Raw genomic sequence first — 27,657 nt, 5'->3', positions numbered from 1 at the left:
GCATGACTGTGAACTTAACCTTTGCTAATGTCACTGTCTCTTGGATAACTCTCCTCTTTCTGCTTTACACAGAATAAGCTACCTACTAAAGGCTTACCCCATTCTCAGCCCCCAACTCCCTCTTGCCCTCCACCTCATCATTCAGCTGCTGCTGCTGCTTCATCATCTGTCAGTTCAGCTTCCTCTGCTGTTCCTTCTCGACAGGTACTCTATTAACAGATTTTTCCTGTAAAATCCAAACTTGTGCTAAAGCTGCTCGGATGGAAGGTGCTGCCAGCAAATCTGTTCTCTAGGTTGTAATTCACATTTAAATCAAACTTTGCTTCATTTACTGTTGTTAATTCTGCATGTTTGCAAGAGAAATGTCATCAGAAATAGTTCAGGTAAAAGCTGAAGAACAAAGCAAATACTTAACATTTTTTGCTTCAATTCTAAAAATTTTGCATTGCTGCTTATTTTAAATGATCTGTTGTTGGATAGTACCACAGACCATGCTGGAGAAAGATCTTTGCATGGTAAAGCAAACTGAATGCTGTGGGGTTGGTTAGTTGTTCTTGGGTGGTATTTGTGTTTCTTTTCATAACAATATCTATCTGGTCTCTAGTGGAGAACCTGCACAGTAATGGTTATTTTAACTAGAGGCCATGCCTTAGGATTGTATGAGCACTTACCAATACAATCATTTTATTGTTTTTTGTTTAATTATTTGTACTTTAAACTTGCTTCTGCTTGTTCATTGTTAAAATACAGTTCTTTGAAACAGCAAAGGAAACGTGCATACTCTGAATGGAAGAGATCCTCAGTTCTTTCCACTTATGCTTGATGTGAATGGGCTGTGGAAGTTAACATGACATTGGCTTCTAACAACCTTTGTTTTAGAAGGATTTTAATTGAATGAAGTTTGACCTTTTTCAGCTTTTCAGGACAGCTAAAGGCCCAGGTTTCCTTTCCTTCAGCCCCTTACTATGTAGCAGCAGTCTGGGAGCATTGTAGTATTGAGTAGGGTTGGTGTGGAAATAAAGGTGAAGACATCAAGTTTCCAGAAGTATTGAAGGTGACTGCTGTGACCAGTGCAGGTGCTGCTGGAGCTGGGGCTCTGCTGCCTGGCACATGACCCAAGTGCTCTTGAGCAAAATCGGGTGCCACCTCCGTTTGCTGAGAGGAGGAGCAAAGCTTGTTCCTCTGCCAGCTTTTGCTGCATTTAAGTAGCTGCACTTTTATGAAATAAGTGTTCATAAGTATCATGAGTATTGCCCAACTTCAGGTAAGCCACGACTGAAGGTATTTTCCCATCTGGTGAGTGTCTGGCAGGATCATTTAGTGGAATTGCTCTAGATCTTTTTAGGTTGTTTTTACACCTTGTTGTTGATGCTGTTTGGAAATCAGGCTCACAGCCTCAGCAGTAACTGAGCAGGTAGATACTGAGCTGACTTGCAGTTTGCAAAGGGCACATTCCTCAGCTGAGATAGAGCTGTGTTGAAATGACTGCCTGGCTCTCATTCCCCAGGGAAATACAGGCCAGACAGCCCTTCAAGGACACTGCAAGCTCAGCAGGTGACTTACAGCAATAATCTCTAATTCCCTTCAGCTTCAAAATAATTCCTTTGCCTGGATTTACCTCTTACTTTTTATGACCTAAGTGGTATAGCAGGTGATGGGTTTTAAGCTAAGTAATGGTTTCCAAAATAGAGGTCTGATGCTTGTTTGATTTGGAGAGCTATTGTGACTCTGCAAAGAGACAAAGAAACCCACCACATAGCCCCCCCCAAACAACAAATAAACAAAATAAAACCCAACCAACTAAAAATCCAAACAAACAAACCAAACCCAAGCTATCTGAAAAACCTGAAAAAATATGAGAGCTAGGCTCTTAATCACATAGAAACTCTGTGACAATAATTGGGATTTTAATGTATTTTCTTGGAGAACATTTGGCCTGAGCAATCCTTTTTGAATGTTTTAAAAACTGCATTTTGTTTGAAGTGGACTCACAACCTTACATGAGTTTGCCATTGTATTTAAATGGTGTACCAAGAGTTCATTGTGACTTGATTTCACTTGGGCTGAGTTTACTTCAATTGAAAAATGCTCTCTCTAGGGGTACTGGCAAAATGCAGCACAGCTGAAGCAAGAAAATCTAGTTTTGTCACTAACACAGTAAATATATATGTTCATCTCATTGGGTAAATATTTGGCTGGTTAAGTAGGGTTACATTTATTCTTTGGCAGATCTACATGCATGAACATCTTCACACCTGCATATACAACTCCATAGGCTGTGCAGGCTCATGTCCTCATCTACGTGTGTGCATCTCTTATGTGTAAATGTGCATTTTGGATGGCATATTGGAGAGTTTTAAAATAGCAATTGTGATAATGATCAGCTAAACTTTTTCTCCTCCTGTTTGAGGCAGATGTGGCAATAGGAAGCTGATCCAAATGAACCCCAAGTCAGGAAGGATTGCCCCCTAGGTAAACTCCTGTGACTTTTCTTACCAGGTGCCAGTGAGTACAAGTGATATTGTTGGTGCTGTCCTTGCCACAGGGCTAACTAAGAGTTTGCAGGGAAGGGGAGGTTGCCTGCCCTCTGTGCCCACCTTCAGCACAGTAAGGGATGATAAACAGTCACCACGGAAAGAGAGATGTAGGTCAGGCTTTGGGATGGGGATAGGGAATGCTTGAATAGGGATGAACACGATGCTGGGGAAGACCTGCAGTCTGCAGCAGGACAAGTTTTGGAGCAGTGAGTGCCAATGTGCCACCCTGCTGCAGCCTTGACTTCATAACAAACCATCTGTCCATGCCCTTCCATGGTCACATGGTTTTGTTTGTGTTTTATCTGTAAAGATTGCTCACTTTTCAGAACTTTCAGATTTATGAAAATTCTATCATACTCCTAAAATATAAACACTGACTAAATGTGAGGTGCTATATAAATAAAACTGAAAAATATTTCTGATGCACAGCGTGCATTTTCAAGTGCTCTGCATGATATTTTAACAATATATTTGGGCTTCTCTGGTGTGAATATGTACCAGTAACTACCTATGTTTGTGTTAGCTTGGAGAGGAGGTTATAGGACTCAGAATTTGTATTTCTGGTCTCTGTTCTGAGAGCTATCACTAGGTAAGTCTAGATTTCGGTATGAGAAAATGTTTTGGGATTGATAAGTCGCTCCCAGTGTTTCTGCTTCTTCCCAGCAGAAAAGCAGAAGGTATTAGAGGTCTTGAGTTTTATAAGACTTCATGATACATGACATATAAATATCAGCACCCTCCCATCCTTTAAATAGTTAGTACCATCATTTTAATTTCAAGGGAGTACTGAGGTTGTTACCAGTCATTGCACCTGCTGAATTTTCATTGGAACACTATTAGTTTTGGTGGCATAGTTATTGAAAACGGTGGCTACGAAATCATACTGTCTCATTACAGAAACCTATTATTAAGTCTAAGGCCTGAAAGGAACACTTGAAAAGGGGGCTGTGGGACCATATTGCTTCTTTGAAGACATACAGTCATTACAACTTATTAAGAATTAACTTCCGTGTGCAAGATGCCAGTAATAATCAAAACTACCTTCTAGCTTTAATCACCTGTCAAAATTCACATAGCTAGAATTATGAATTAGCATGTGTTATATTACAGGCTGGGCTTTGGTCATTCCTGTTCTCTGTTTAAAGTTGGATTGACCTTCAGAAAACTGTTCATCATCTGAGCTTTGCATGATTGAATCCACACAGTATGATGTAAGAACTATGAAGTTTTTGCAATCAATAGCCTTTGCTCCCTGCAGAGTTTGTACCAACTACTTCCTTTCAGTGATGTGACTCTAATTATGAGCAGTAAGCAGGGCTTAGGTGTTTCCTACACACAGTAACTTATTACTCAAATGTTGTTTATCTCAGAAGGAAAATGTATGTAGCAGGTTATACAAAAAGTAAATAAATCATCCTCAAAGCTAAATAAGACCCGGAAAATCATTAAGGATATGAAAGAACAAAGGGAAAGCATTGCATTCTTTTGGAGGCAGAGAGCATATTTCCTTTGTTTTATGAAAATACTACTGAGGCTTACTCCTTGGTTGGCTGTGGCATTATAGCACAGAGAAGTACAGAAGGCAGCTTTCTCTTTCTGTGTTAGTGACCACCCTGATCAACCTGCTGAAAAGCTTTGGCAATGTGTCATTGACAGGTCAAAAGTTTTAGTAAATCATAAACACTTGGGATTTTTGAGTGTTCTCTGGTTGTGGACTGAAATTCACTGTGAATTTAAGAGTGAATTCACTCTTTAAGATTACTTTACAGCAAAGGATTTAAAGTTGCTGGTATAAACCTGCCTGGATTGTGAGCAGTAGCCTGTTACATGCAGATAGTGGGCCCCAGCATTACAAAATCGTGTGTGTGTGTGACTTCACGTACACCAGTAGCCTCAGGGGCAATAAGGGCATGAGCAAAATACAAACCTCATTATGTGAATCCTGTTTCTAGGGTACCTGAGCAGCATCAGGCAGGCAGAGATCTGTGTGCTGTTGACCAAAGCTAAGCCGTGTGAGAGCTGACAGGTTCTCTAAAGGAATGTGTGTAGATTTGGGGTCAGAGCCTCTCCTGCAGCTGAGGTTTATTACATGCACACAATTAGACGGGATGAGGATGTTATTGAACTTCTTGTCCATAACCAGAGTGAGGTTCAGAGGACACACAGAACGGGTTGCTTGGTGGTTGTGCTGTTGATATACAAGGGCAGGAAACACGAGCCTTGCAGGGCAGCACTGCTCTTGTAGGTCCTGTCCCTCCCATTCTCATGTTTCTGATGGTGGCAGATGCTCGTGGGGCTGCCCTGGCGGATTGTCATTCTGCCCTGATGTGTCTGTTTTGTGACTGAGTGGCATTTGAATGGAACAGAATAGTTCAGTTGGAAGGGACATACAACAAACATCTCCTGCCCGACCAAGTCAGGGCTGACCAAAAGTTAAAGCATGGTCTTAAGGGCATTGTCACTAAATTAAATTGAAATCTCATTTGCTTTTACTTGGAATGTGAATTCACATTCGTTACAAGGACGTTTCTTTTTAATAACATTTTTAAAGTGTGTATAAATGTGCAATTTTCTTGGTTTGACTACTTTAATGTTGACATGTTTTTTTTTCAATGGGTGGAGAACAGAAATCAACCAACCTGATGAATTTCAAGATGTAGTTCAAGCTCAAGGATACCTTTCTTAAAATTCAACTACTTGCACTTTAAGCACAGGCTTGTTATTTAACTGATTGGTCCAGCCTTTAACTAGTTCAAGGTAAACTTTCTGCTTTGACTGCCTTTGAACACTTTTTTACATTAGACCATGTAGGTAAGAAATTGTACATGGCCTAGAAGTTGCTCAGCATATTCAGAGGTGCAGAATTTGGGGAGGAAAATTTTTTCTTCCATGATCTTAAACAATACAAAGGAACATAGTTTTCCTGTAGTAGGAGGTAGCATTTCCTATATTGGTTTATAATTTGATGTACCACTTAGGGACAGCATTATGGTATGTAATTAGCAGTTTACTTTGCAGTTGTTACCCATAAGTTGTGCAGATACTGAATAATATTTAAAAGTCTTTTTATGTTATACAAAACCGAACAGTACAGAATTTTGTCCCTTAAGTGGCCCTTGTCATCTTAACATACGTATTTTTTTATCTTCCTGGATATGAAGTTAATTATGAGAGCCCTCTCAAAAGATAAGGGGAGCTGTAAGGGGTTGGAAATGTTCCCTAAAACATTTTTTTAGTGAGAATATTTTTTTCCATCCTAATTTCAGAAAATACACCCACAATACCCTTTTAAACTTGATAGAAAATACTTTAAAATTCTTTTAAAGTATTGCAGATACCATTGCATTTATATTTTTCTCCTTTCTTCAGGGTAACTTTCTGGTATTTTAAAACCTTCCCATTAGTAGGACTTAGGGTGGTGGCAGTAGACGAATCATTTCACTGAGAAGAGTGGAACTTACTTAAAATTTGGGCTCTGTGGGAGACAAATGGAGCGTTAAGAGATGAGATCATGGATTCTCAAGGGAGAAACGATGGCCTGACTTCAGAAGCAGAGCACCAAATCCCTGGCCCTACCAGGATGGCCCTTGCTGCATTTGGTACCAGAGAGTCTGTGGGATCTTACATTGGCTATAAAGCTAAAATCTGAATCGCTACAGAAAATTCAGTTTAGGATAGAAAATATTTCTGTAAATCTATGAAGTCTTCACAGTCTTTTTTTCCAGAAGCAGAGGACCTGCCTACCTGTTGCCACTCATTGCACACACATCTTTCTTCTTTTCTAGTCCCTGGGCATGTGTTTTGGCAGGGCAGCCTGGACCATGCAGTCAGTTGTCTCTCTACAATGTGTTTGGAGCCCCAACCTAAGGAAGTGCAATCTCCTTGCAGGCCTAACTGATAAATTTGGTTAAACAGGCTAACATTCATGTAATAGTGTGATGAAGCAGATTAAAGGAGATGTCTTCCTTTCATGAGCATAGTTTCTCCAGTTTTCCCTGGCATTGAGTCACTGGGGAGAGGGTGAATGGTTGCTCTGTGAGCATCAACAAAACATTTCTGTGTGGGAAATTGGCACATATGTTCTCATAGAATGTTCCCTAAAATGCCATGGTTTGTGTACTGTTACTGTGAAGTTTAATTCCACCCCTATTCTGAAATATAACAACAATGTCCCAAGAAGCTGAAGGGAACAATAGGGTTTCTTTTTTAATCTGTCAGAATGTCCAGCCCAGATATCCAGGCAGTAGCTCCCAACTCAGCCTTCCATGGACACAGCAGGAGGCCTTGTGCTGCAGGAGCAGCATTTGCTCCCATCAGCTATTTCTCCATCACCTGGAGACTGGGAGAAGTCCATGGGCTGCACAGCAGCCTTCTGTGGCACCAGCTGGACCACACTGGTCATGCATGAACATGCTTGTGCTCTGCTGGACTTTTCCTCTGCTCTTTTTCCTACCTCCCTTTATTGATGTTTGCATGTTTTCAAATCATTCTTGTCCTTTTTTTCTTTAAGTTCTTTTTCAAAGATAACTAAAGCTCTTCCTTCTATTCTTCATCTTCTCCCCTTTTCTGGTTAGATGACTGTAGGAAAGGTCTCACGTGCAATTGGAGCTGTGGCTGAAGTTCTTGTAAATCTGTATGTGAATGATCACAGACCCAAGCCACAGCTTGAACTGGTAAGACTAAACCCACAAAGAAACTATAACTTGACTGAAGAGGAGTGTTTCCACAATGTCGTCCATAGGCTCTGAAGCACCTTAAGTGTTCTGAAAGGTCTTAGTCTAACACCTACTAAGGAATCAAGTGCATATTGGTAAAACATGCTGATGTGCGAATGTGTTGGAAATGTTACTCACCATGTCTTCTGTTTATATTTTTAGTACTTGACTGTATGAATTAAAACTTCGGGAGGCTTTTATTAAATGTAATTACTGTAGAATTAGTAACAGAAGACAATTACTAATCAGGGTGGCTTCTAAAGAAAGTTTTGTGCAGTACGTGTTTATGCAGTTATTTTTAACACACACATGCTGAATCACCATGCCTCATTTTGAAGAGGGCTGTTTTTCAACGCTGACACTGTTCTGTGTTGAATTCAGAAGCGATCTGTGGACAGAGCTACAGGTTCTTGCCCCACTCCTCACTCTCCATCTGCTGCCTCCACTGCTCAGAGCTGTAAGGTATTGGGAAGCAAAGTGACGTGTTGTGTTGTGGTGATGACACTTACTTACCAGTCAGCACTAAACTCAATTGCCTCTGCTTCATAGTGACTATCTATTAACACCGTGGTTTTAAAAACACATTTAAGAATGTATTTTTCCCTTTGCATGGTTGCTTGTTTGGAAAGTGCCATTCTCTGAAATGATCCATCACAGCAAAATGGATTGCTAATGGCAGATTTTGGAGTAAGATCCTCAACTTTTAAACACAAGATAGTGTGACAATGACAATTGCGACTTGCCCTTCACATTAAAAGGTTGTTCCAGGGCTGCTTTTTGCTGGTAAATAAAAGATGAGTTGTGTGGACTGTGTGCTGCTGTCTGAATGTGCCTGGTCTGTGCCAAACCTGCGCCTCCTTCATCCATCCCACATGTGGTATCTCTCCTGTGGCAGCAGGGATGGTGGAAGGGGAGGGAGATGGTGATGGAATGTGGTAGATGCAGCATGCTCATCTGCACTGACCTGTAACCAACTATAATACAATAATGCAAGGTAACATCCTCATACCTGCCTCTATTAAGTAAAGGGAAGCACTTGGTAGCATCTAATCCATTTATAATTTTTTTTTCTGTACCTTTTGCATGCATATCCAAGAGAGGATGAGATTTGTGACAGTTAAAGAACTTTCATAACCAACCAAATTTCAACAAAAACTTTCAAAGTAGTTTCAAGCTGTTAATATGGATCATGTTTTAAAGTCCAATGTGTTAAAAAATGTTCTGTGGTAGGAAACCAATTAGTTTTTTAAAACTAACCAAGCCCCAACTAGGGCTGTAGTCTCAGGAGGAACATGGCTGAGAGGAGATGTCTGCAGAGATGTGCTAGTTTGGAGACCAGGATCAAAGACTGTCAGCTTTTCTTCCTGGACCTTAAAGAACAAAACTACATTCTCCTCTACAGTGTGTGTGAACTAGTCTTCAGGGCATCTGTTTTCTTGACTCCACCTGTGTGTCAGTTGTTTCAGGATGGCCAGGTCTGCCTTCCCCTTCTTCTGAGAAGCCTGCACTGAGCCAGGGTGGTGCAGGGTGATAAGTGAGCATCTGGGGATGATGCTGCTTTTGCACCTGAGTAATCACAAAATGTTGGTGAAGTCCCAGAGGGAAACTGGATGCAAGTCCAGCACAAGAATCACCCCTTAAAGTCCTTCTGATGCCTGATTTATTAGTTACTGCATAAACCTACAGAATTGCAGCAAATGAGTAGTAAAAAAAACTGACTGATGCTTGTTGTAATTGTGTGTGGAGGGCGTTGTGTAACACTTCAAGCAGCAAACTCAGCTGCCCCCTTAAGAATTTATATCTGGGTGTAGTGCCATGGCTTTATGTGCTTTTCTGTTTTTATCTTTTGACAGGGTTCTCTGCGAAAAGAATTTCCTCAGTCTATTGGGGGGAGTGACATTTGTTATTTCTGCAAAAAACGGGTCTATGTTATGGAGCGGCTGAGTGCAGAAGGCCACTTCTTTCACAGGGAGTGCTTCAAGTGTGAAATATGTTCCACAACACTCCGTTTAGGAATTTATGCCTTTGATGTTGAAGAAGGTAATATAGGAGCTCTTTGAGGATATTTTGAAATGTCTGAGTATTGATGCTTTTAATGGAACTCGGGGAAAAAGATCTGGCCCAGTAAGTCGGTCAGGAGGAGGTCTGCCAAGTATGTTCAGTTTGTGTGCATACTGATCTTCGAGTTTGGATCCTTGTACTTGCAGTCCTAGTCTTTCAAAAGAATTGAGTTATGATGGACCTGAGCTTTAAATGAAGAAATCCTCAGTGGAAAATGAGTTGAGTGACCAAAATGCACTTTGCCCAATAACAGGTCGGGGTGGGGGGGGAAAGGGTGATTTTTCTCCAACAATACAGAGTTATTCTTATCTCTCATTTATAATTGGCCATTAAATAATGTGGTATATAAGGATAAACCATAATAGTGGCAGATTTACATGGATGGAGGGACTATAGGTTACTTCTTTTAAGATGTTATGGCTCAGGAGTTGGCTCAGGCCAGTTACACTGGCCAAGCACAGTGTAATTTATTCCAGGCTGCTATAGAACAGGAGGTTCAGTTCTTGGGCACTCAGTCCCACCTCGATCCTGGGGTTCAGAGATAAGGAGTTTTTATTTTCTTTTCAGTTTAGAGAGGAATTATCAAACTTGGCACTTCCAAATGATTTGAGTAGATCTCAGTATTAACCTGATCTCCTTCTGCAAAAGGGTTAAAGACTCAAGGTCAAAGGTGGTTCTTTTTCTATCCAGAGTATCTGCAAAGACTTTTTTTAGCTGATTATTTGATTTCTGCTTTTGCTCAATATCTTGTGTTGGTTTGTGACTTTGTATTTATGGGATCTTGTTTTTTTTGTGATTTATTAATCTTATACCCGAGTGGTAGATAAATGACCTTGTGTTATTGAACTAATGTGCACATCTGTGTTCAAGTTTCCCATTCCTTTTGCTGCCCAACCATTCATTATTTTTTTATAGATGCAACAGTGAGTTTTCAGTCTATATACATATAGGTAACATCATAAAATTTATTTTTCCCTCTTATAGGTAAATTTTACTGTAAACCTCATTTTACACACTGCAAAATCAGTACAAAACACAGAAAGAGAAGAGCAACATTACCAATCCCAGGAAAGGTGGGTATTGATTCTATTGGTCATGCAGGAAATGTTGAGGCAGTTTTATCTGTGTGCGTGGGTGATGTTTTCTACCTAATGTGCAGAAGTAGTAAAATCAGTGCTAAAATATAAACCTCCTGGTTCTGTGAGTTTGGCATATTTATAGTCTGCTTCTTAATGGAATTTAGCTTTTCCTATGCAAGGCAAAGTTAAGATCAACTGGACGTGGAAATATACATAAAGACTTGAAGACATTAGCAGAAGCTCAACTTACTTTAGAAGCAGATTTAACTTTTTTTTTTTTTTTTTTTAATGCTTTATGTAAGGAGGCAGCAGAAGCATGGAAGAAAATGGAACCCAAACCCCCAGAGACCACCACAGAAAGCACTTTGTCTGCTGCTAGCAGTCCAGAGGACAGGTCCCCAGGTATCCTGACTTCCTTCTTTAGGGGCGCGCTAAGCTGGCCCCTGCGGGTGACAAGGGATCTGCTTGACATTCCCAGACGCCTGTCTAACTGGATGCATGGTTTTCTGCACGCTACCAATCTTCATTTCAGGGACAATGCATATAACTATACCTACTTGTACGAACTCTTGAGCCTTGGTGTGCCACTCCTCTGTGCTCTTCTAGAGGTACTTACTCACATGTACCGGGAAGCAGAGCTCTCACTTGAAAACGTGCTTGAATGGGTGAAAAGATTCTGTAGGGTTTGAATTCTTCTACGTGTCTTGCTCAGTTGTGCCTTTCAGATTTTCAAAATTAACAGCCTGACTGTTTTCTTGAGGTTGGGGGGTTTTGGTATTGGAGTTTTGTTTTGGTTTGTTGTTTTTTTTTTTTTTTTACTTTTCATGCAATTTAACGCATGACTTCAGTGAACGGTGGATTCCTTCTGATATAAACGAGGTACACAATCAAAATTTTCAATGTAAAATGTACTGTATGTTAGAGCATGAAGGACAGTGTCCAGACACATTTCCAGAAAATGGAGACAGATGAAGGATATTTTGTAGATTAATTTTTTTCCCCCTGTTTTATTCTGTGATCAGACCATTGGGGAAGATGGTACATTTTGAAACCATTTTTCTCCCTGCCTACCAACCCCCCTGCTTCCTTTTTTCTTTTTTTTTTTTTTTTAAGTTAGACCAAGAAAGAACACGTGTGTTCTTTCAGATGTTTGGGGAATATTTCTGACAAGTGACTGGGTTTTGAAACCTGAGTATGGCGCGTAGCTTTTTTTTTCTTGCTTTCACCTTTGCTCTGGGTTATCAGGTTTATAACTTGCATGAATATGTTTTGAAAAAAATCATGTACATAATTCACATTGCTCCTAGTCATGCCTTTTATGTTGCTTACATGGATAGATACCCTTTGTTGATAGTGGGTATTATCTGTTCTACTAATTTATTTAAAATTTTTAAATAAATTTGAAGAGCAAATGTTGGGTGAGTGAAGGCTTGATTGGAATTTTTAAGTTGGAGGAGCTGGTAGTGTAATTAGACCTGATTTATTCCTCAGACCGCGGCTTCCTCATTAGGTGGCCGATATGAGGAATATGAATGAATTCATGGAGCCCTCATCTGTAACTGAAATATCTACTGTTGCACCTCTGGGTAGGCACTGCTCCCAGTGTCTGTTGGAATTTCTTAAAAACACAAGTTTAGAACAAACAACAAAAGCCTATAAATGTATTCTAAGATTACATCTTAGCTGGGTGTTTAATTCATTTCAACGTGTACAACCAATGGCAGCCACTAAGTAAATTTCTTTCAGATGTCTCTGAATGAGGTCTACCTTAGACAGAAGGTGTCTGGACAGGTTAAATAATCTATTTGACAGCAAGGACACACTGGCATACCAATTCTGATTATTTTCAGCCTAGTTAGCCAGTGAGGTAAGCATATTCCCTGCCTCTCAAAAAATGTTTAAATTCAGGAGTTGACCAAGAAATAGGTAAACACATAAACATGGCAATATGTGTAGCCTAAAATTAAAAGCATCTGTAGTATTTATTTGTAGCCAAAAGAATGTGGCATAAACAATAAGAAATACTGTCACATTCAGTTAGTACTCAAGTTGAGGATGACCTTCCAGTGGTCTCAAATGACTGTGTTTCTCATGGGCTGGCAGTTTTGATTTTTTTTTTTTTTTTTTAATATAATGAGTGGGCAAAGATGGTTTGAATTGTTTTGCCTCTTAGGTATTAAAAGGAAATGTGTCTTGTTTCAAATAAATTACAAACTGGATTTTTCTTCTAGGTAGTTTGACTTTCTTTAAACTATGAGGATAAAGACTTTCACATTTTAGAGTGATTGTATATTATTGGAAAAAAAATTTAAGTATATGCAGAGAACTTGAAAAAGTGCTTGAAGAAAATTGTTTAGATATATGGTAGCATTCCTTTGAAATAAATTGCCATGAATGCTCAAACATGTATTCAGCCAGACTTTGCTAGAACATTGACTGGACACAGCAATAATTATAGCAACATGTGGGCATCTGTATATATGTAAAGAAATCTATCTGTATCTTTTTTTATTGCATTTTAAAAACCCCTCCTTTGAAACACTGTATTATTTTTAATTGTTGGCTAATGGTAGTAATTGTTTCACCCTAAAAAGGAGAAAATCTGCAGTGAAATTTGTCATGTTACTCCTACGACACAGCAAACTGCTAAATGGTAAAGTTTGAAAATTTGGGTTGCCATCAATTTTGATTTCAGTTTGCCAACAGCAGGAACACTTTTTCCTGAAGTTTTCTCCTGCTGTTTACCACAGGAAGTTTTTTGCTTTTTCAGCTGAGTGAGCATAATGGTAAACTTACAGAAAATGGTGATGTACTAAGAAACTCGGAAATCTCTGGCCAATACAATTAAAGCAAATGAATCTTACTAGCAGACAGTTTAAAAATCAGATTTAAAAAAAAAAAATTAAAATATTCTGTTGGTTTTGTATAGATTTATATAATGGGAAATAAAATCCCTACATTTCCACAATAGAATTCAGGAACTTGCATAGTGCAAATGTTTCCCTGAGGAATCTTAATTACACTGCATATTCCACTGGGATTTTGCAGGTGATTCTATTGGAAGGGTTATTTTATTGTTATCAGTCTAATTGGTAGATCTTTTTCACTTCTTCATCTTAATATTCTGCTAGTAATATTCATACCTATTTGTCCTCATTCATAATTCAATGAAAAAAGGGCAGTTTCATTTTGGCCAATTCTTCTTTGCACCTGTGTCATCTTCCTGATGCTTTCCTCTATAACCAAGTTAAGTTCTGTGTTTTCTTCCCTGCTCTCTTCTCTGTCAATGTCCCTCATTGCTTTTAGTCCGATTCAACATTCCGGTGCTGCACCCGCTCACTGGCTGAAGCCTTTCTGCTCCCAGGTGATTTTTTTTTTTTTCCTGCTTGCCAGTTCCAAAATTGTGTGACTAACACTGTCGTTTGACAGCATTTTGTGTTTGTTTTTTTTTAAAAAAAAAACTTTTGGAGCAAACTGTGTGTGTCTGGTATATTAATGGAGCTTTGGCATGATCATTTAACCTGTTGCTGAATTCATGGTTCTAGAAAAGGCAGTGTCTGCACTCTTTGTAGGGAATGTTTTTCTCTCTGTGTCTGTGCATGTATGCTTCCCTATGCCTTTAAGGTAAGTTAGGCAAGTAAATAGCTTCTTGAAAGAACTAGTTAAAGCCTTATTTTTTTCAAAGAATTGAAGGAAAGATTTAAAACAAGGTCAGGATGGGATTGCCCAGCTGATTCTCCTGGTTGGCATGAGCTCAGACGTGCAATGAGCAAGCAGCATCTGAGCACTGTGGTGCTGTCTGAGCACTTCTCTGCTTTCATACTGGAAAAGTATGGTATAAAAAGATTCTGTAAGAAAAAGGAGCCAAAGCAATGCAAATTCCAGTCTTCCACCCCAAGTGACATTGTAGACAGGTGTAATAGCAGTAAATGTGCATGTAGTTTTCAGGCTGAAATATTACCATGCCAAGTTTATATAACCAAAGTGTTTTGGTTTGAGTTGTTTTATTAACTGATTAACTGGGCCCCATTTTGGCACTCTGATGAATGGATTTATCTTGCTGCATGAGACATTGCCACTACTCCCCATGACAGACTTATGCCATTATTTTTATGTAATGAAATACGTAAGTTTCAGTTTGTGTAATCACAAGTTGACAATCTTGAAGGGGAAATTAATCCAAACAAGGACCAAGGGCTCAGTCTGAGCAGCAAGTGCACAGGGTCTGGCTGATGTGGTCGTAACTCAGCTGTTCCTGCTGAGGATCCCTTTCAAAGGGAAGGGCCTTCAAGAACTGATCTTAGGAGTAATTTTCAGGAGGGGCTGAACATCCTCTGCCATTCTCCCCATTTCACATGCTTTAGCCAGCAGTGTGGAAGGGCCACAGGGTCGGAGCCCAGTGCTCCTTATCCTACTGACCTGTATATTTGTGTGACTCACCTGATAGTGTTTATTTGTGTGGGTATCCTAAAATGACTTGATGGCTCTGACAGTCCCCATGCTGTGCCCACGCAGAAACCTCTCTGTATTTTAAGAGTCACTTCCTGCACAGGTGGCTGGGATGTGACTTCCTATGTATTTCAGGGCTACAGTGTGTTACAAAGCTCAGCATGCTTTACTATGAAGGTTGTGACATAAAGGTCTGCCATTTCAAACCACTTCCTATTGCTGTGTTTTTTACTCTCTGTTGCAGAGTCTTCCTCGCTGTTCCTGCCCAGTGAGGATTCTGTCCTTCTCCTCCTAAACCTTCTGTCTTTATTTTACTTTATAATCTTAACTGAATATTTTTATTAAATAGTTTTTAAATCTGTATTTAAATTTTCACATGGAAACTCTGTATTTTGCACACGGTGAAAATTGTTTTAGCTTTATTTATGATATCTGCTGTAAACAAAAAATAAATGTAGTTCTTTATAAGTCTCCTTGTTTCATCTCTTCCTTATATAAAAATTTCCTGGGTACAGACTTAACAGTGACTTCACACTGGTTTTGCAAACTCCTCTTCTGGTGGATGCTGTGGTGTTACCCTTCTTGTGGCCTGAGCCACAGGCCAGAGAGTTTCACTGTGGTGGTGTAATTGCATTTGTGTCCCTTTTGAAAGGGATATACGTCAAGGTCCTTGACAAGTTATCCCATCGCTGCACATCCAAGGTGCCTGGTGTTGGGATTTATCCTTCCTGGCAATGATAAGCTGGTGCTGGTGAGCATGGGGGTTGCTTGTATTGCATACGCAGATGGCACTTGTGTCCTCTTCTCTTTGACTTCTGTTACCTTTTCTCATGTTATTATGTTACATATTAACATATGTCATAAAGGCAGTAAGTTAATGTGTTTGGGATTTCATATTGTGTTCAGGAAAAGCAGGTTATAACTGTGGATAAAACTTTATCTTTGCTGCTCACTCTGGAGTGCTATTTGCAAGTTCATGATATCTCCTGGACCCCCTGGAAGCTGCAGCTCCTGGTGACCTGTTGCCTGTTAACAGTGACTTTGTTTTATTTATTTATTTATTTATTTATCCTTCCTTTATTCTGCCATGGATTTTCTCTGTTTTAATTTTTGTATTTAAAGCTGGTGATGTGATTGTTTTTAAACAGCGGGTTCTCCAAAATAGCTTTCCTAAGTCTTCCTCTCCTTGGTTTTCTTTCTGTTGCTTACTCTGCAATTCTTAAGCTATCATCTCTTCCTTTGTATTTCAAGGAAAAAAACAAATGCCAGAGAGAATAGTCCCAATAATTTAATGGAAGAATTGTGTGATTTTTTAATTTTTTTTTTTAATGCATTCAAACTGAGCCTCACTGGGGTTGTTTGAATGACAGAAATGATTTTTTTTAAATTGTTGCTAAAGACAACATTGCCAAAGAACAACAAATGTTATTCTCAATTAGCTATTCCATCTTCCCTGCTAAAGGAAAAGCCACCATGCACAGTAGAAAGTTTGCATAATGAAAACATAGGGCAACAAATACCATTGAAGACAATACTTGGCGCTTCCTTAATTGCCATGGGCAAAGCAATTCGGGTAAAACTCAGTTTTGCTCTTTGCACAATTGACAGTTTCAGAGCAGGCTCAGAGGCAGTGGCAGAGGAACATCAGAAGAGGGTTTTGTCTGCAGAAGGTGATGATTTGTTCGGCACTGAAGCTTTGAGAGGCTTCAGATGTTCATGCTGTTTTCATAAAGTTTCACTTATTCCTGCTAAAATATCAGTACAATAGCTTGGAATTGGGTAATGTTAGAGTCTAGATTTGTTTCTTATGGTGATGCAGAAGGCCAAAAAATTCAAATCACTAGATAAAATCCTATTGGTAGAGGCATATACCTTGCAGTAAACAGTCCATGCCCTGGAACACTCATGGACAAGACACAGTGTATGGAAAAGAAAGAAAACAAACGAAATGAGCAACATGAGGGAAGCAAATTTGTGTTAGTTCTCTCACTCTCAGTCAAAATTATTACACACACAAAAAAAAAATATCCCCTGTTTTAATACCAGTAATGATTCTGAAAGGAAAAACTAGTGGGTTAAGTTCTGTATGAATTTAACAAGTGTGGTTTGGGACTGCTGTCCTTGTTTGGCTGTGTGAGCAGAGCTCCCTGTGAGCAGGAGACTTCAGTCTTCCTGCTGCTTTTCTCTGGAGCTCTCTCCAAAAACTGGGCTACTCTGTGTCCAGCAAGCATGTACTGTTAAAAGTTCAACCCAAAGTCATAATGCTTTGTCCCTTGGCATAGCTGGAATTATTTGAAAGGCAGACAAGCTGCTACTCCAGTCTTGAGCTGCCTTAGAATTGGGTGTCTTCCAAAAACTCTGATTTTAGAGCAGATGATACTAATGCCTCTTTACATAGTTAATGCTTTCTAAGACCTGATGTTATAGATGCCATTGTAGCATGAGAAGGATAAAGGTGGCATTTACTGTGTCAGGCAGGCTCAGGAGCTGCTCTGTCTTTCCTCCTCTTTATACTGGTTCAAATGGGGTCTGAACTGGTCTGTTGCCACGAGGGCCATTTGGATTGGAAATATGTACAGAGATGTGTGTATTTTCTTTATTACATTTCTTTCTTTTTTTTTTTTTTTTTTTTTTGAAAAGCCAACCTAACCTTTCATTCTCAAAGCCAGGCAGCATCAGCTGCCTAGATGCCTGTTAATGAAAATCAAACATGTCAGGATTCAGTAAAGGTAACCTGCCTTTACTATAATTATGCTAATGCTTTGTAATGAAAAAGATCTTGTAGGTTTTAAATGTGCTTGATTTGAAAAGAAGAGTACAGACACAACTTCTTAAAATTGCTCAAATTCAAACACCAGCCTTTCATTAACTCTACCACGAAGAGTTCTGTTCCTCTTAGTTTCTTCTAAATTACTACAGCTGTAAAATGCCAGTGAAAGTTGCTTCTGTTTGTCTTCCAACCTCAAGCAAGGACTATGGTCTGCATTTTTCCGCAACATTATGGCAATTAGTTACTATAATGAGCTTTAATTCACTTCTGGCTCACTCATTCCTCACGTTCCAATTAAAACAAGCAGTTTTGAAATGCACTGAATTCTGCATTAATACTTATGTTTTCGAAGACATGACATGTTTGCAGATGACTTGATTTTTTTGCATGAAAGATCACGTTGCTGGAGATCAGAAGACATTATGTATTAATGCTTGATCCAAGTATACATATTAATCATGTAAATATTTCCCCAAGTCTCTTTCCTTTTTTCCATGAACTGTGTTCACATAAAAAGAAGGGAGGCTTTGACCTTGTCTCATCAGGTGGTGGGCTCCAAACTTGTTTGAAATGGATGGAATTTCTGAAATGTTTTTTTTAAATGTGAAATTATGAAGAAGTTTGCATGTTGCTATAGTATTGAATTTGCTCTTTAAGCATTTATTCTGCAGGTATTCATTCATTTATTCACATTTTTGTTTTAACGTTTTTGGTCCTTTGAGTTTGTGTCCAGAAATACTATTTTGACAGACACTGATCACTCTGGAAGCTGAAACTGTTGTTGCTGCACTCCAAATTGACAATTAATACATGCATTAATATACCAGACTAACACAGATTGCTCTGATAAAATACGTGTTTACTCTTTATAGTCTTTATAGTTTATAGCAGGTTTTGTTTGAGAATCAATTTTTCCTGGAGATATATATTCAAGTATAGCTAGTAGGATTCCACTGAGGTTTTTTTTCCTATCTCTCTTAATTTTTGCTTAGTTTGTATTAGCATGTTAATGTGCACCGTCCCCATGGATGCATTCAGAAGTTGGGGCGGGGGGGGGGAGCTTGGTCTTGCTTTGACAACTTCAAATTCCCTGGTTATTTTTCATGCCTGAATTCAGAAATGTCTGTTTATCATGGGGATAGGAGGAATAGTCTGTGGAGGGGCCCATCACAGGGCCATGGATGGAGAAAGGGCAGCAGGAATGCATTTGTAGGCACTGGAGTTGGAAACCAGGCAGGTGGTCTGGTCCTGCTGCCATGGGGAGCTGTGTGGCACCCCATGGATAATGGGAGTGTCAGTCACCTTTATTCTTTGCCACTTGTCAGCCACGATAAAGTGAAAATTACTTCTGTTATAAATATGAAACAAGCATGAGGAAAAAGCAGGAGAAATGTGGCAAGAACTGAAATCTGTGAAATGTCAGCCATTGTACCTTTTACAGGAATCCTTTTTTAAGGACTTTTTTCAAAAACCTGCCTGGTGGTATCTCAGGTGTGATGAAAGTCCAAGTTTGGACAGGACATCAGTTTGGGAATGCTGCTGGAAGCTTTATAGCTTCCTAAGGCAGATCTGTGAAATACCTCAATGGGATGGCTTTGGTTTCAAACTCTGACACAGGCAGTGCTGCAATGCTACCTTATATATTTTGAGCTCAGGTTACAGGACACAGCTGAAGCTTCAACAGGTTTGAGCTTGGGTTTCACTTCAGTGTGGGCTGGTGATCACTGTATTGCAGCAACACCAAGGTCTAACCAAGCTGAGGGTGTTTCCCCATTCCCTGTCCCAGTCCCATGTGGGCTGTGCTTCCCTGGTGAGTTCTTTCTGCCCTGGATCTCACCCCTGAGCTCACTGGATTTGTTTCAACTGTGCTTGCACAGCAGTGGTGTTAAGACATCTTCCTTCTGACCCCACAGCTTTCTTAAAGCACTGCTGTATTGTAAGCTAGACTCAGATTATTTTTTTTGGTTTATGGCACAGTAAGAAGTCAGGCAGTGAAGCGTGCTGGGTGTGCTACAAATCAATTTGTGGTGTGCTGACTGAATGTCTTGATGTCAGTTTTTGATGCCAACTGGTGTTTGCTTTCACCATCAGAGCTGCCCACGTTGGTGAGTAATTCCACTTTAGGACTGCTCACTCCTGTCGTTGTCTTAGTCAGCAGCTCCATACAAGGCCAGGCAGAGTCCACTTATCCTGTGAATGAGTTATGAGGTGACAGAGTTTAATGGCAGGCCAAGAGCCTTGGAATTGCCAACCGGGAAAGCAGGATGTGAGTTAGGCTGGAGTCTTTACAGGGGGCACTGTGTTGTATTGGACCAGCTGCACAGCAGGGAAAGTGAACCCCGTGCCAGCCTGGCACCCACCTCCCGCTAACCAGAGCAGCACTCTGGATGTCAGTGGTGCTTTTCATCTAAGAACCAAAAAGCCCTTTGCCAGTCCTGAATGATTGGGGCAGTTTTGGGTAAGTACTGTTCCTGCTTTCACAGCTGTCAGGGAATCACAAGAATAGGGGTGTGCCAGAGGTGCCAAAATATCACATCCTGACTGGAGTTTCGAACACCTAATTCTAGTAGGTTTTGTTCTTCTGCCCACTCCCTAAACAAGGCCCACATAGGATCATTTCTTCTCTGCCTTTCCATAGTTGCAGAACAGGTGCAGAGCTTGGGGCAGGGCAGTTGTGGCAGGGTCCCCTGTCACTGCCAGAAGCAAATATGAATAGTTTCTTATCTCCTCTGAGGACCCAGCTGGGAGGGTCTCCACCTGGTCAGCCACCAGACCTTGTGTATGGTGTGGGCAGATCAGGATGCTCTTGGAGGTGTTTTCTGGACCAGCCTCTCCGCAAATACTTTGTTCCTGACCACTAGTACGCCGAGTGTGTTGTGGCCCAAAGCAGAAAGGTTGATACAATTTTAAAATTTGTTGTTTCCTGGCTGTTTCTGTTTTTCATCTGCCTTCAGGGATGTTCTCTGGGTTTGTATTAGTTTTTAAACTCTGGTTAACTCAGCGTGGTTCAGTCTCCCTTTCTTCTTGTGTGGTGCTCCCATTTGGTCTGACTCTCTTTAGCCAAGAAATCCCACAGGAGGTCTCACTGTACCTTGCTTAAAAATTAATTCCCTTCAGATGACTTAAAACCAGCTAAAGGGAAGGAGGGAGGAGAAACATGGATGCTTCTGGCTGCTTGTGGCCCCGCAGCATTGATTTGATGGGGAAGCAGCTGCAGCAGGTTTGGTTGGAGATTTTGCAGTGGAGTATCTTTGACCATTTTTGTCCATGCAAGCCAGAGGCACGTGGAGAGAAACCACCGCTGAGCAAAGCTGATCAAACACAGCTGCCCTGAGTCAGCTGGTGTCCGAGCTGCTTGGCCCAGCGCTCCCCGTGGGGAGGAGGATGTTTTTCGGCAGAGTTCGGGCTTTGTGCCATTGTGGGCAGCACGTGCTTTGCCTGAGGTGGGGGGGAAATGACTGACCTGGTCCAGCTGCCCCAGCGGGTGTTTGGCTCTGCCCAAATTTGGCTGGTTCCCAAGCCCTTGTCATCTCCTTGCCAGGTCACAGTAGTGTGATTTGCCTGATGCAGGTTTGGCAGATGACTCAGGAGCAGCAGCAGCCCATAGAGAGAGTCAGACTGCCTTGACAAGCAGGACTCGCCAGGATGAATAACATCTCCTGCTCACGTCTGTGTGTTGGCCCTGGTGGGGGCTCTCAGATACTGGGGCAATGAATGCCTTACAAATGGTAATCATAGAAGGTGTCGAGAGTTGTCTCTGAAGCCCCAGGTGGGTGGACACTGAGCCCCTTTGGAAAGGGCCTCTCCTTTGCCACGTGTGCAGCAGCACGGCGCACTGCTCTGGGCAGGGAAGGGGGCCCGTGCCAGGGACTCTCGTGGGACCATGGTGTTTTCACCAGCTAAGCAAAACTCATTGTTGTTGCACCTGCAAGCGTGGCATAACAGAGAGATGGGTGTCAGTGCTTCTTTCTGCCATGCTGAATTAGCATGGTGTGTGTGAGACACCAGCGTGTAACTCAACACCTTTCCCTCATTAAATTGGTCTGGTGTGTTGGCAGAGTCTCTGGGACCAGGAGGAGGGATGCAATGATGCATTTGTCTGTTTTGCATTAGCAGAGGGAGCTTGCCTGCTGGTAGATGGCATTTAGCAGTTTGTTAGTCGTGGAGGGGCATTAAGCAGCTCTGAGGTTTGAGCTTTCAAAAACCTGCGCTGGAGATTTTTGGCAGAGCAGTCTAGCAGAGCTGGCATGCCCAACCATGCTGGGCAGTGCACGGTGGTGCCAAGACCATGAGACATCAGTCCTGGATTTGGGTCTGTGCAGCTCAGTGCCCCCTGAAAAACCCTCACTCAGTCGAGACAGGGACTGGCAGTGACACCCTGCAATGTATGAAGGGTTCATGACACAGCAAGAGGTTTCTCCAACTGCGCTGGTCCTGCTTGGCTTGAGCCAAAACAGCACAGGTGCCTGGGAGCTGTGGAGGAGACCTGCCCCATATTCCATGGATATAAACTGTCTTAAGCTCACTCCAGGAGTGAGTAATTGCTTGCAAAAGTAATTGCAAGCTTTCAGGGCTGTAAGAATATTCACATAGCTCATGCTTTAATATGCAGCACGTTACAGACAGGAAAGACCACTCCACTGCTGTGCTGGACTGTCAGCTTTGCCCTTGTACACGAGGAAAGTGAACTAAGGTATTAGCAAAACATCTTGAGATCTCTAAGTCCCTGATCCCACATGCCCAGAGACTTCTCCATTCTTGTTTCTGGGCTTTGGGATGATTTTGGCTCTCCCCACTGTGGGGACACAAGGTCTCACTGCCATATTCCTTGGTACAGAGCCTTTGCAGAAGAGTGGTGCTGCATGAAGGCCCTGTTAGATGCTGAAATGCATCCAGACCACTGAGGATTGCTGGTATATGAAAAGTTATTTTAAAAAAGATTAAAAAGGCAAAAATGCTTTTTAGGTTAAGGTGGATCATCACTGGGTGATCCAGTGTAAGCATGTGAATTTTACAAGCCTGTCACTGAGAGAATCAGGTTGCAATGATCTTTCTGTGAGCGGAAGAGCTGTACTGAATTTTAGTTAGTATGATGCTGCCTCGAAGCTGTGAGCTTCCTGAGGGGCTCAGCCAGGGAGATTAAGGGAAAACTCTTTTAAAAACACCTGCAGGAGGGGTGCTGCTGGGGACCTCCAGATACCACCACTATATTCCTGATTAGAAGCTGCTGCTTTGCCAAGCTGTAAACAAGCTACCCTTTGTTTCTCAGATTGATAATCAGCTTGAAACAGGCCCCTGCCAAGGTACCAGTGCTGCCTGACTCCTGCTCTGCAGCTGTGCTATGGGAACATCTTCCTGCAGCCTGTCCTCCCCTAAAGGGGGTGAAGAATTTTGAAGGAGGGGGTACTCTGTGTGCAGGCTGACAGTGCAGTGCACAGCCTTGCCGTGTCATCCCAAGGGCTTGGGTTGCTTTGTTGCCTTCTCTGCTCCTTGGTACAAACTTCCCTGAGTGATCCAGTCCACTCGGACGCAGATGCAGCTGGATCTGACTGTGAGTTCCTGGAAGTCCACCCAAAAGCCACAACCTGGCTGAAGATGGTCTTGCTGTCCAGGTGTCCTCACTAATTTAGTGAGGAAATTATTGTGGTGTTTGGATTATTGGTACTGTGGGGGAAAACTGAGGGTTAGTGTTCCTTGACCACATCTGTGCAGCTGCAATAAGACCCAGCTCCAATTCTTGTAAACCTCTCTAGAGTTACAGAGATCTCATAACCTCTGTCCCTCACAGGCTGCATCTCTGACTCATTTGAGGCTTGGTGCAGACAGTACTGTCTCAAACATAAGGATGAGCTGGCACAATATTGAGAACACTTTGTATGACACTTAATGGAGAGAAAAACTGTGTTACTGGAAAGGGTTTTTTATCTGCCATTGGGATCTACAGAGGCTGTTAGGCCAAGCCCATAGACTGGAGTGAGTTTTGAACAGCCCTGACCTCTGGGTGAGAGCCGACCTGCATACAAGCCCTGCAGCTGAAGCTTTAGGAATACTTCTCAGTTACCAAAGGGTCTAGCTAAATCCTTGCCCTGTAAGAAAAACAGTTGTTCCTCTGCCCATGTGAGGAGGATGAGGTGAGTTTTGAAATGCAGACAAAGGAGAAATTGTTTTTATCCACATTTTTCATAGCATTTGAGTGGGAGGGCCAGATGAATACATGATTGTTCGGTTGAAATCACTGGCTGTATTGCTGCTGTTTAAGTAGATGAAGGCAGCTAAGCTCTGCCACTTGCATTACAAGTAAAACAACCAAAACAAAACAAACTAAAGCCACGTTTTTTTCTCTCAATGCAAGTCAGTCAAGGACTCTAATCAGGAGAGCTCTGACTGAGGAGAGACACTTACAGGGAGGAGATGGGCTGTAGGGCCTGTGTGTGGAAGTGCTGCTGCAGGTCTGGTACTAAAGTAAATCAGCTCACTGCAGGGTGAGCTGGGTGGGCAGCATGTTCTCTGAAGCCTGGTCACCCACACTACACCAGGGCCCAGCGTGCCCTTTGGCAGTGCCCTTGGGCTAGTGAGGGTGAGAGCAGCCCCCCCCTCCTCCTGCCCACACTGTTCCCCCAGTGAAGGGCAGCCCCTGGCCAGTGTGCTTCCACCCAGCCTGACTCTGCTCTCACTTTGGGATCTGTGATTCTGTCTTGTGTGTTAGAAAGAGGAAGCATGAGGCTGGTTTTTTGGTACCGCAGAGCTGTTCTCGTTGCTTTGGAAAGCAGAGCCCCTCCAAGACCTTGTCTTGGGCCAGGTCCACCTGAAGCAAGATATCCCCAGCCCTGAAAACTGCCCAGCTCGGTACCAGAGCCAGGCTGTAGCTGGGTGAGGACTGTCGAAGTTTGGAGCTGGAAGAAGAGGGAAGGGAGCACCCAGGAGTCTTCTAGCTGGCAGGTGGTAGTAGGGACATCACCCTGAGATGGGCTGCTGGGGAAAGGGCAACCAGGAGGTGGGGGATCAGTTCAACAAGGTGCAGTGTGCTTGGGATGAGAGAGGAGAATTGTGAAATTAATGAAACAGGCAATGGTGTGGCCAAAACAAGGGCAGCGTTATGGATGAGAAGGATCATCATATCTGGATGACAGCAGAGTAAGGAGGAAGTTAACAGCAGTTTAAGGAATGGAAAACTTAAATTCCCTTAATCCCACCAGCCCTTCAGACAGCAAGTTGCAGTAGTGTAGACCATAAAACAGCACAAACACCCTGGGCTGCACCAGCTACAGAAGCCCTTGCAGCTCCTCGTCAAGCAGTGCCAGAGGGTTGCCCTGCCTGCTCCCTTCCCTCACCCCTGCACAGGACAATGCCAAGGGGCATGGAGGGTTTGGAAGTGAGCACGTTAACTCCTCGACTTGCTCAGACTGACTGCCTTAGGAAACTTCAGCACCTAGAAAATGTGAGTCAGTTGTTGTCAGGACACTTCCACTTTAACTGGCCGGTGGTGTGTGCTGCCTTCCTGCAGCTGAACAGCAGTATGACCTGGCCAGACCTGGTCTGGCTGTGACACAAGGTTAATGCCTTCCCATGTGTGGCTTGTCCACACTCTCTCCCCACTGCCACCCCCTTCCCAGGGTAAATTATTTGAATGTTTTGGTAAAGGATTAGTAGAGACTCCAGTCCAAACTGAGCAGGCAATTTCCTGCTGGAGGTCTTTAGCATGCTGAGGCATAGAGAATAGGAAATCTGAAGTGAGCAAGGTGGAAATGAAGGAAGATCTTACACAAATGCTATTTTGAGTGACTGTTTCCTGAGGACTGGGGTTTCCTCTGATAACGTCTGGTGCTGCACGCAGAGGTCAGTGGCACGGCACCAGTTTGCATGGGCAGGAAACAGGGCTGTGCCCTTTTCCGTCCTGTAGATGGGATGCCTTTTTAGGTTTTACACTTATAAAGTCCAGTTCCTCTGACTCAGTCTCTTAGCTTCTAATAGAAAATCTCCTGTCCCGGGTAGGAAGTGAGTAAGGCACTGGAGCATCTCTCTTGCAAGGACAGGCTGAGAGAGTTGGGCCTGTTCAGCCTTGAGAAGAGATGACTGAGAGGGGAACTCATCAATGTCTACCAGCAGCTGAAGGGAGGGTGTCACAGGATGGAGCCAGGCTCCTCTCGGTGGTGCCAAGCAATAGGATAAGAGGCAACAGACAGAAACTGATGCACAGGAAGTTCCATCTGAACATGAGGAGGAACTTTTTTCCTGTGTGGGTGACTGTTCACAGGAACAGGTTACCCTGAGAGGTTTTGGAGTCTCCCTCACTGAAGATATTCACAAACCATCTGGGCTCAATCCTGTGCCATGTGCTCTGGGATGAACCTGTTTGAGCACGGAGGTTAGACCACTGGACCCCCCCGTGGTCCTTTCCAACCTTACCCATTCTGTGATTCTCTGAAACCTGATGTGGATGAGAGTTCTGACTTGCCATGGGGGGGGGGGTGCCTGTAGCATCATGGGTTGCCTGGATAATCCCAGATGAGTGGCTTTGTCCACCCATATGCCCCTTGCCCTTTGGGAATAGCAGTAATGCCATTTTGTGTCTTCTGGTAAAGAAGTGGGTTGATGTGGAAAGTACAGCCAGGCACAGACTTGTGAAAGGACTCAAACACTAGTAGTCTGAGGTCCTTAACTCTCTACCTGCAGTGTGATAGGAATGAGGGCACTGATGTTTTGAGCCTGGTTTCCACCCTAGAGTCAGATTTCCAGAAAATCAGCATCCTCCCGCTCAGCCTTGCTGTGGTATCTCACTGAGGACCGTGCTAGTGCTGCAAGAATGGGTGGCTGTTCAGGATTCAGGCATAGCTGTGAGGCTGGAATGCAGAGGTACATAGCCTGCTTCTAATTTAGCCTAGCCTCTGTTCAGGAGCACAAATGTGCGCCTCACTTTTGTGTAAATACTCAGCCTTTGGGCTGATTCGGGAGAAATTAGTTCAGGTACCCCTTCTTATCTAGCTGTGCAAAATGAGAGCTTTAAAGAAGTCGTGGCTTTCTTTTTGAACTCCTTGTTTGTATCAGGATATATTTCTCCTTTTTGATACTCATTAAACATTAGTGGCAGCACTGGCCTGCGGCGGAGTCTCAGTGGTGGCCAGCTGGGTGTGTTTACATTGCTGTGGAGGGGCAGGTAATGATTGCCAGGTGGGACCCAGGCCTGCAGAGCTCCAGGCTTTTGTTTGAATTGGCCACACTCTTCTCCTGTGGTGTTTACACGAGTTCAGCAACAGCAAGTCCCTGCTGCCTGTACTCAGTCCATACCCCTTTTGTCCCCTTTGGGATTGAAAACTCTCCTCCAGGCTGGGTGTAACCACCAGCACCTGCCTACAGGACTCTGGGTCAGTTCAGTGCTGCAAAAGGGGCTGCTTTTTGGGAGAGACCTAATGTCATCAGAGCCTACAAAAAAACCCTGACCCTTGAGCCTCTGGGACATCTTTGCCTTCTGTTTGTGCCTGTCACCCAAGGTGCAGCCCTGTGATGAGGGAGAGCAGTACTAACTTAATCTTTCCAAACGTCCTGCAGAATGTGTGACCCAGTGTTGGAGTTAGTGCACATGTGGGCGTCCTTTGCACTGAAACACCAAAATGGTCCAGTCTCTGCTTTTGTGGAGTTGAGTGCAACATAACTTATTCAAATTTATATGTCACAGTACAAATTTGTTTTCTAATCCTAGAGTGGTTTGGGTTGGAAGTGACCTATAGAGGACTATTCCAACTATTCCAAACCCCCTGGTGTGGGCAGGGATGCTAATGCAGGATGCTGATCTTAAATGTGGTTAGTATCACTGTGAATGTAAACTTATCTTGCTCAGAAAGGACTCTGCTGTCTAACAGATTCCTGAGAGGGTCAGCTTCTGGGTGCAGAATTCAAGGAGAGAGGTGGTGATGCCAAAAAGAAAGCAAAAAAAAAAAAAAAAATGAATCAATGGGAAAAAAGCAAGCACAGAAATGTAACTCTTTAGAGTTACATCCATCATTGTTCTCTGGTGTCCTGGGTGACATACTGAGGTCCTTCACCAGCTC

At 42.5% G+C, this 27,657-nt stretch overlaps 1 protein-coding gene across 2 annotated transcripts in view; it reads left to right on the top strand.

Annotated features, from left to right (window-relative positions):
- MICAL2 (microtubule associated monooxygenase, calponin and LIM domain containing 2) overlaps positions 1 to 27,657 on the top strand; it is a 151,323-nt gene that overhangs the window by 87,095 nt on the left and 36,571 nt on the right. Inside the window, exons 22-29 of one of the 2 annotated variants that reach the window (XM_027651111.1) lie at positions 73 to 204; positions 7,112 to 7,210; positions 7,634 to 7,714; positions 9,106 to 9,292; positions 10,298 to 10,386; positions 10,695 to 10,794; positions 13,699 to 13,756; positions 15,086 to 15,309. In XM_027651111.1, the coding sequence (XP_027506912.1) occupies positions 73 to 204; positions 7,112 to 7,210; positions 7,634 to 7,714; positions 9,106 to 9,292; positions 10,298 to 10,386; positions 10,695 to 10,794; positions 13,699 to 13,739 (729 nt within the window). In that variant the 3' untranslated portion in view covers positions 13,740 to 13,756; positions 15,086 to 15,309. Of the gene's footprint in view, positions 1 to 72; positions 205 to 7,111; positions 7,211 to 7,633; positions 7,715 to 9,105; positions 9,293 to 10,297; positions 10,387 to 10,694; positions 10,795 to 13,698; positions 13,757 to 15,085; positions 15,310 to 27,657 lie in introns of those variants that run through there. The other variant, XM_027651110.1, reaches the window with a different exon arrangement.

This window comes from Corapipo altera, unplaced genomic scaffold (assembly GCF_003945725.1).
Source record: "Corapipo altera isolate COAL_440 unplaced genomic scaffold, ASM394572v1 78, whole genome shotgun sequence".
Classification (NCBI taxonomy): domain Eukaryota; kingdom Metazoa; phylum Chordata; class Aves; order Passeriformes; family Pipridae; genus Corapipo; species Corapipo altera.
This window is presented reverse-complemented; position numbering and strand designations above follow the sequence as displayed.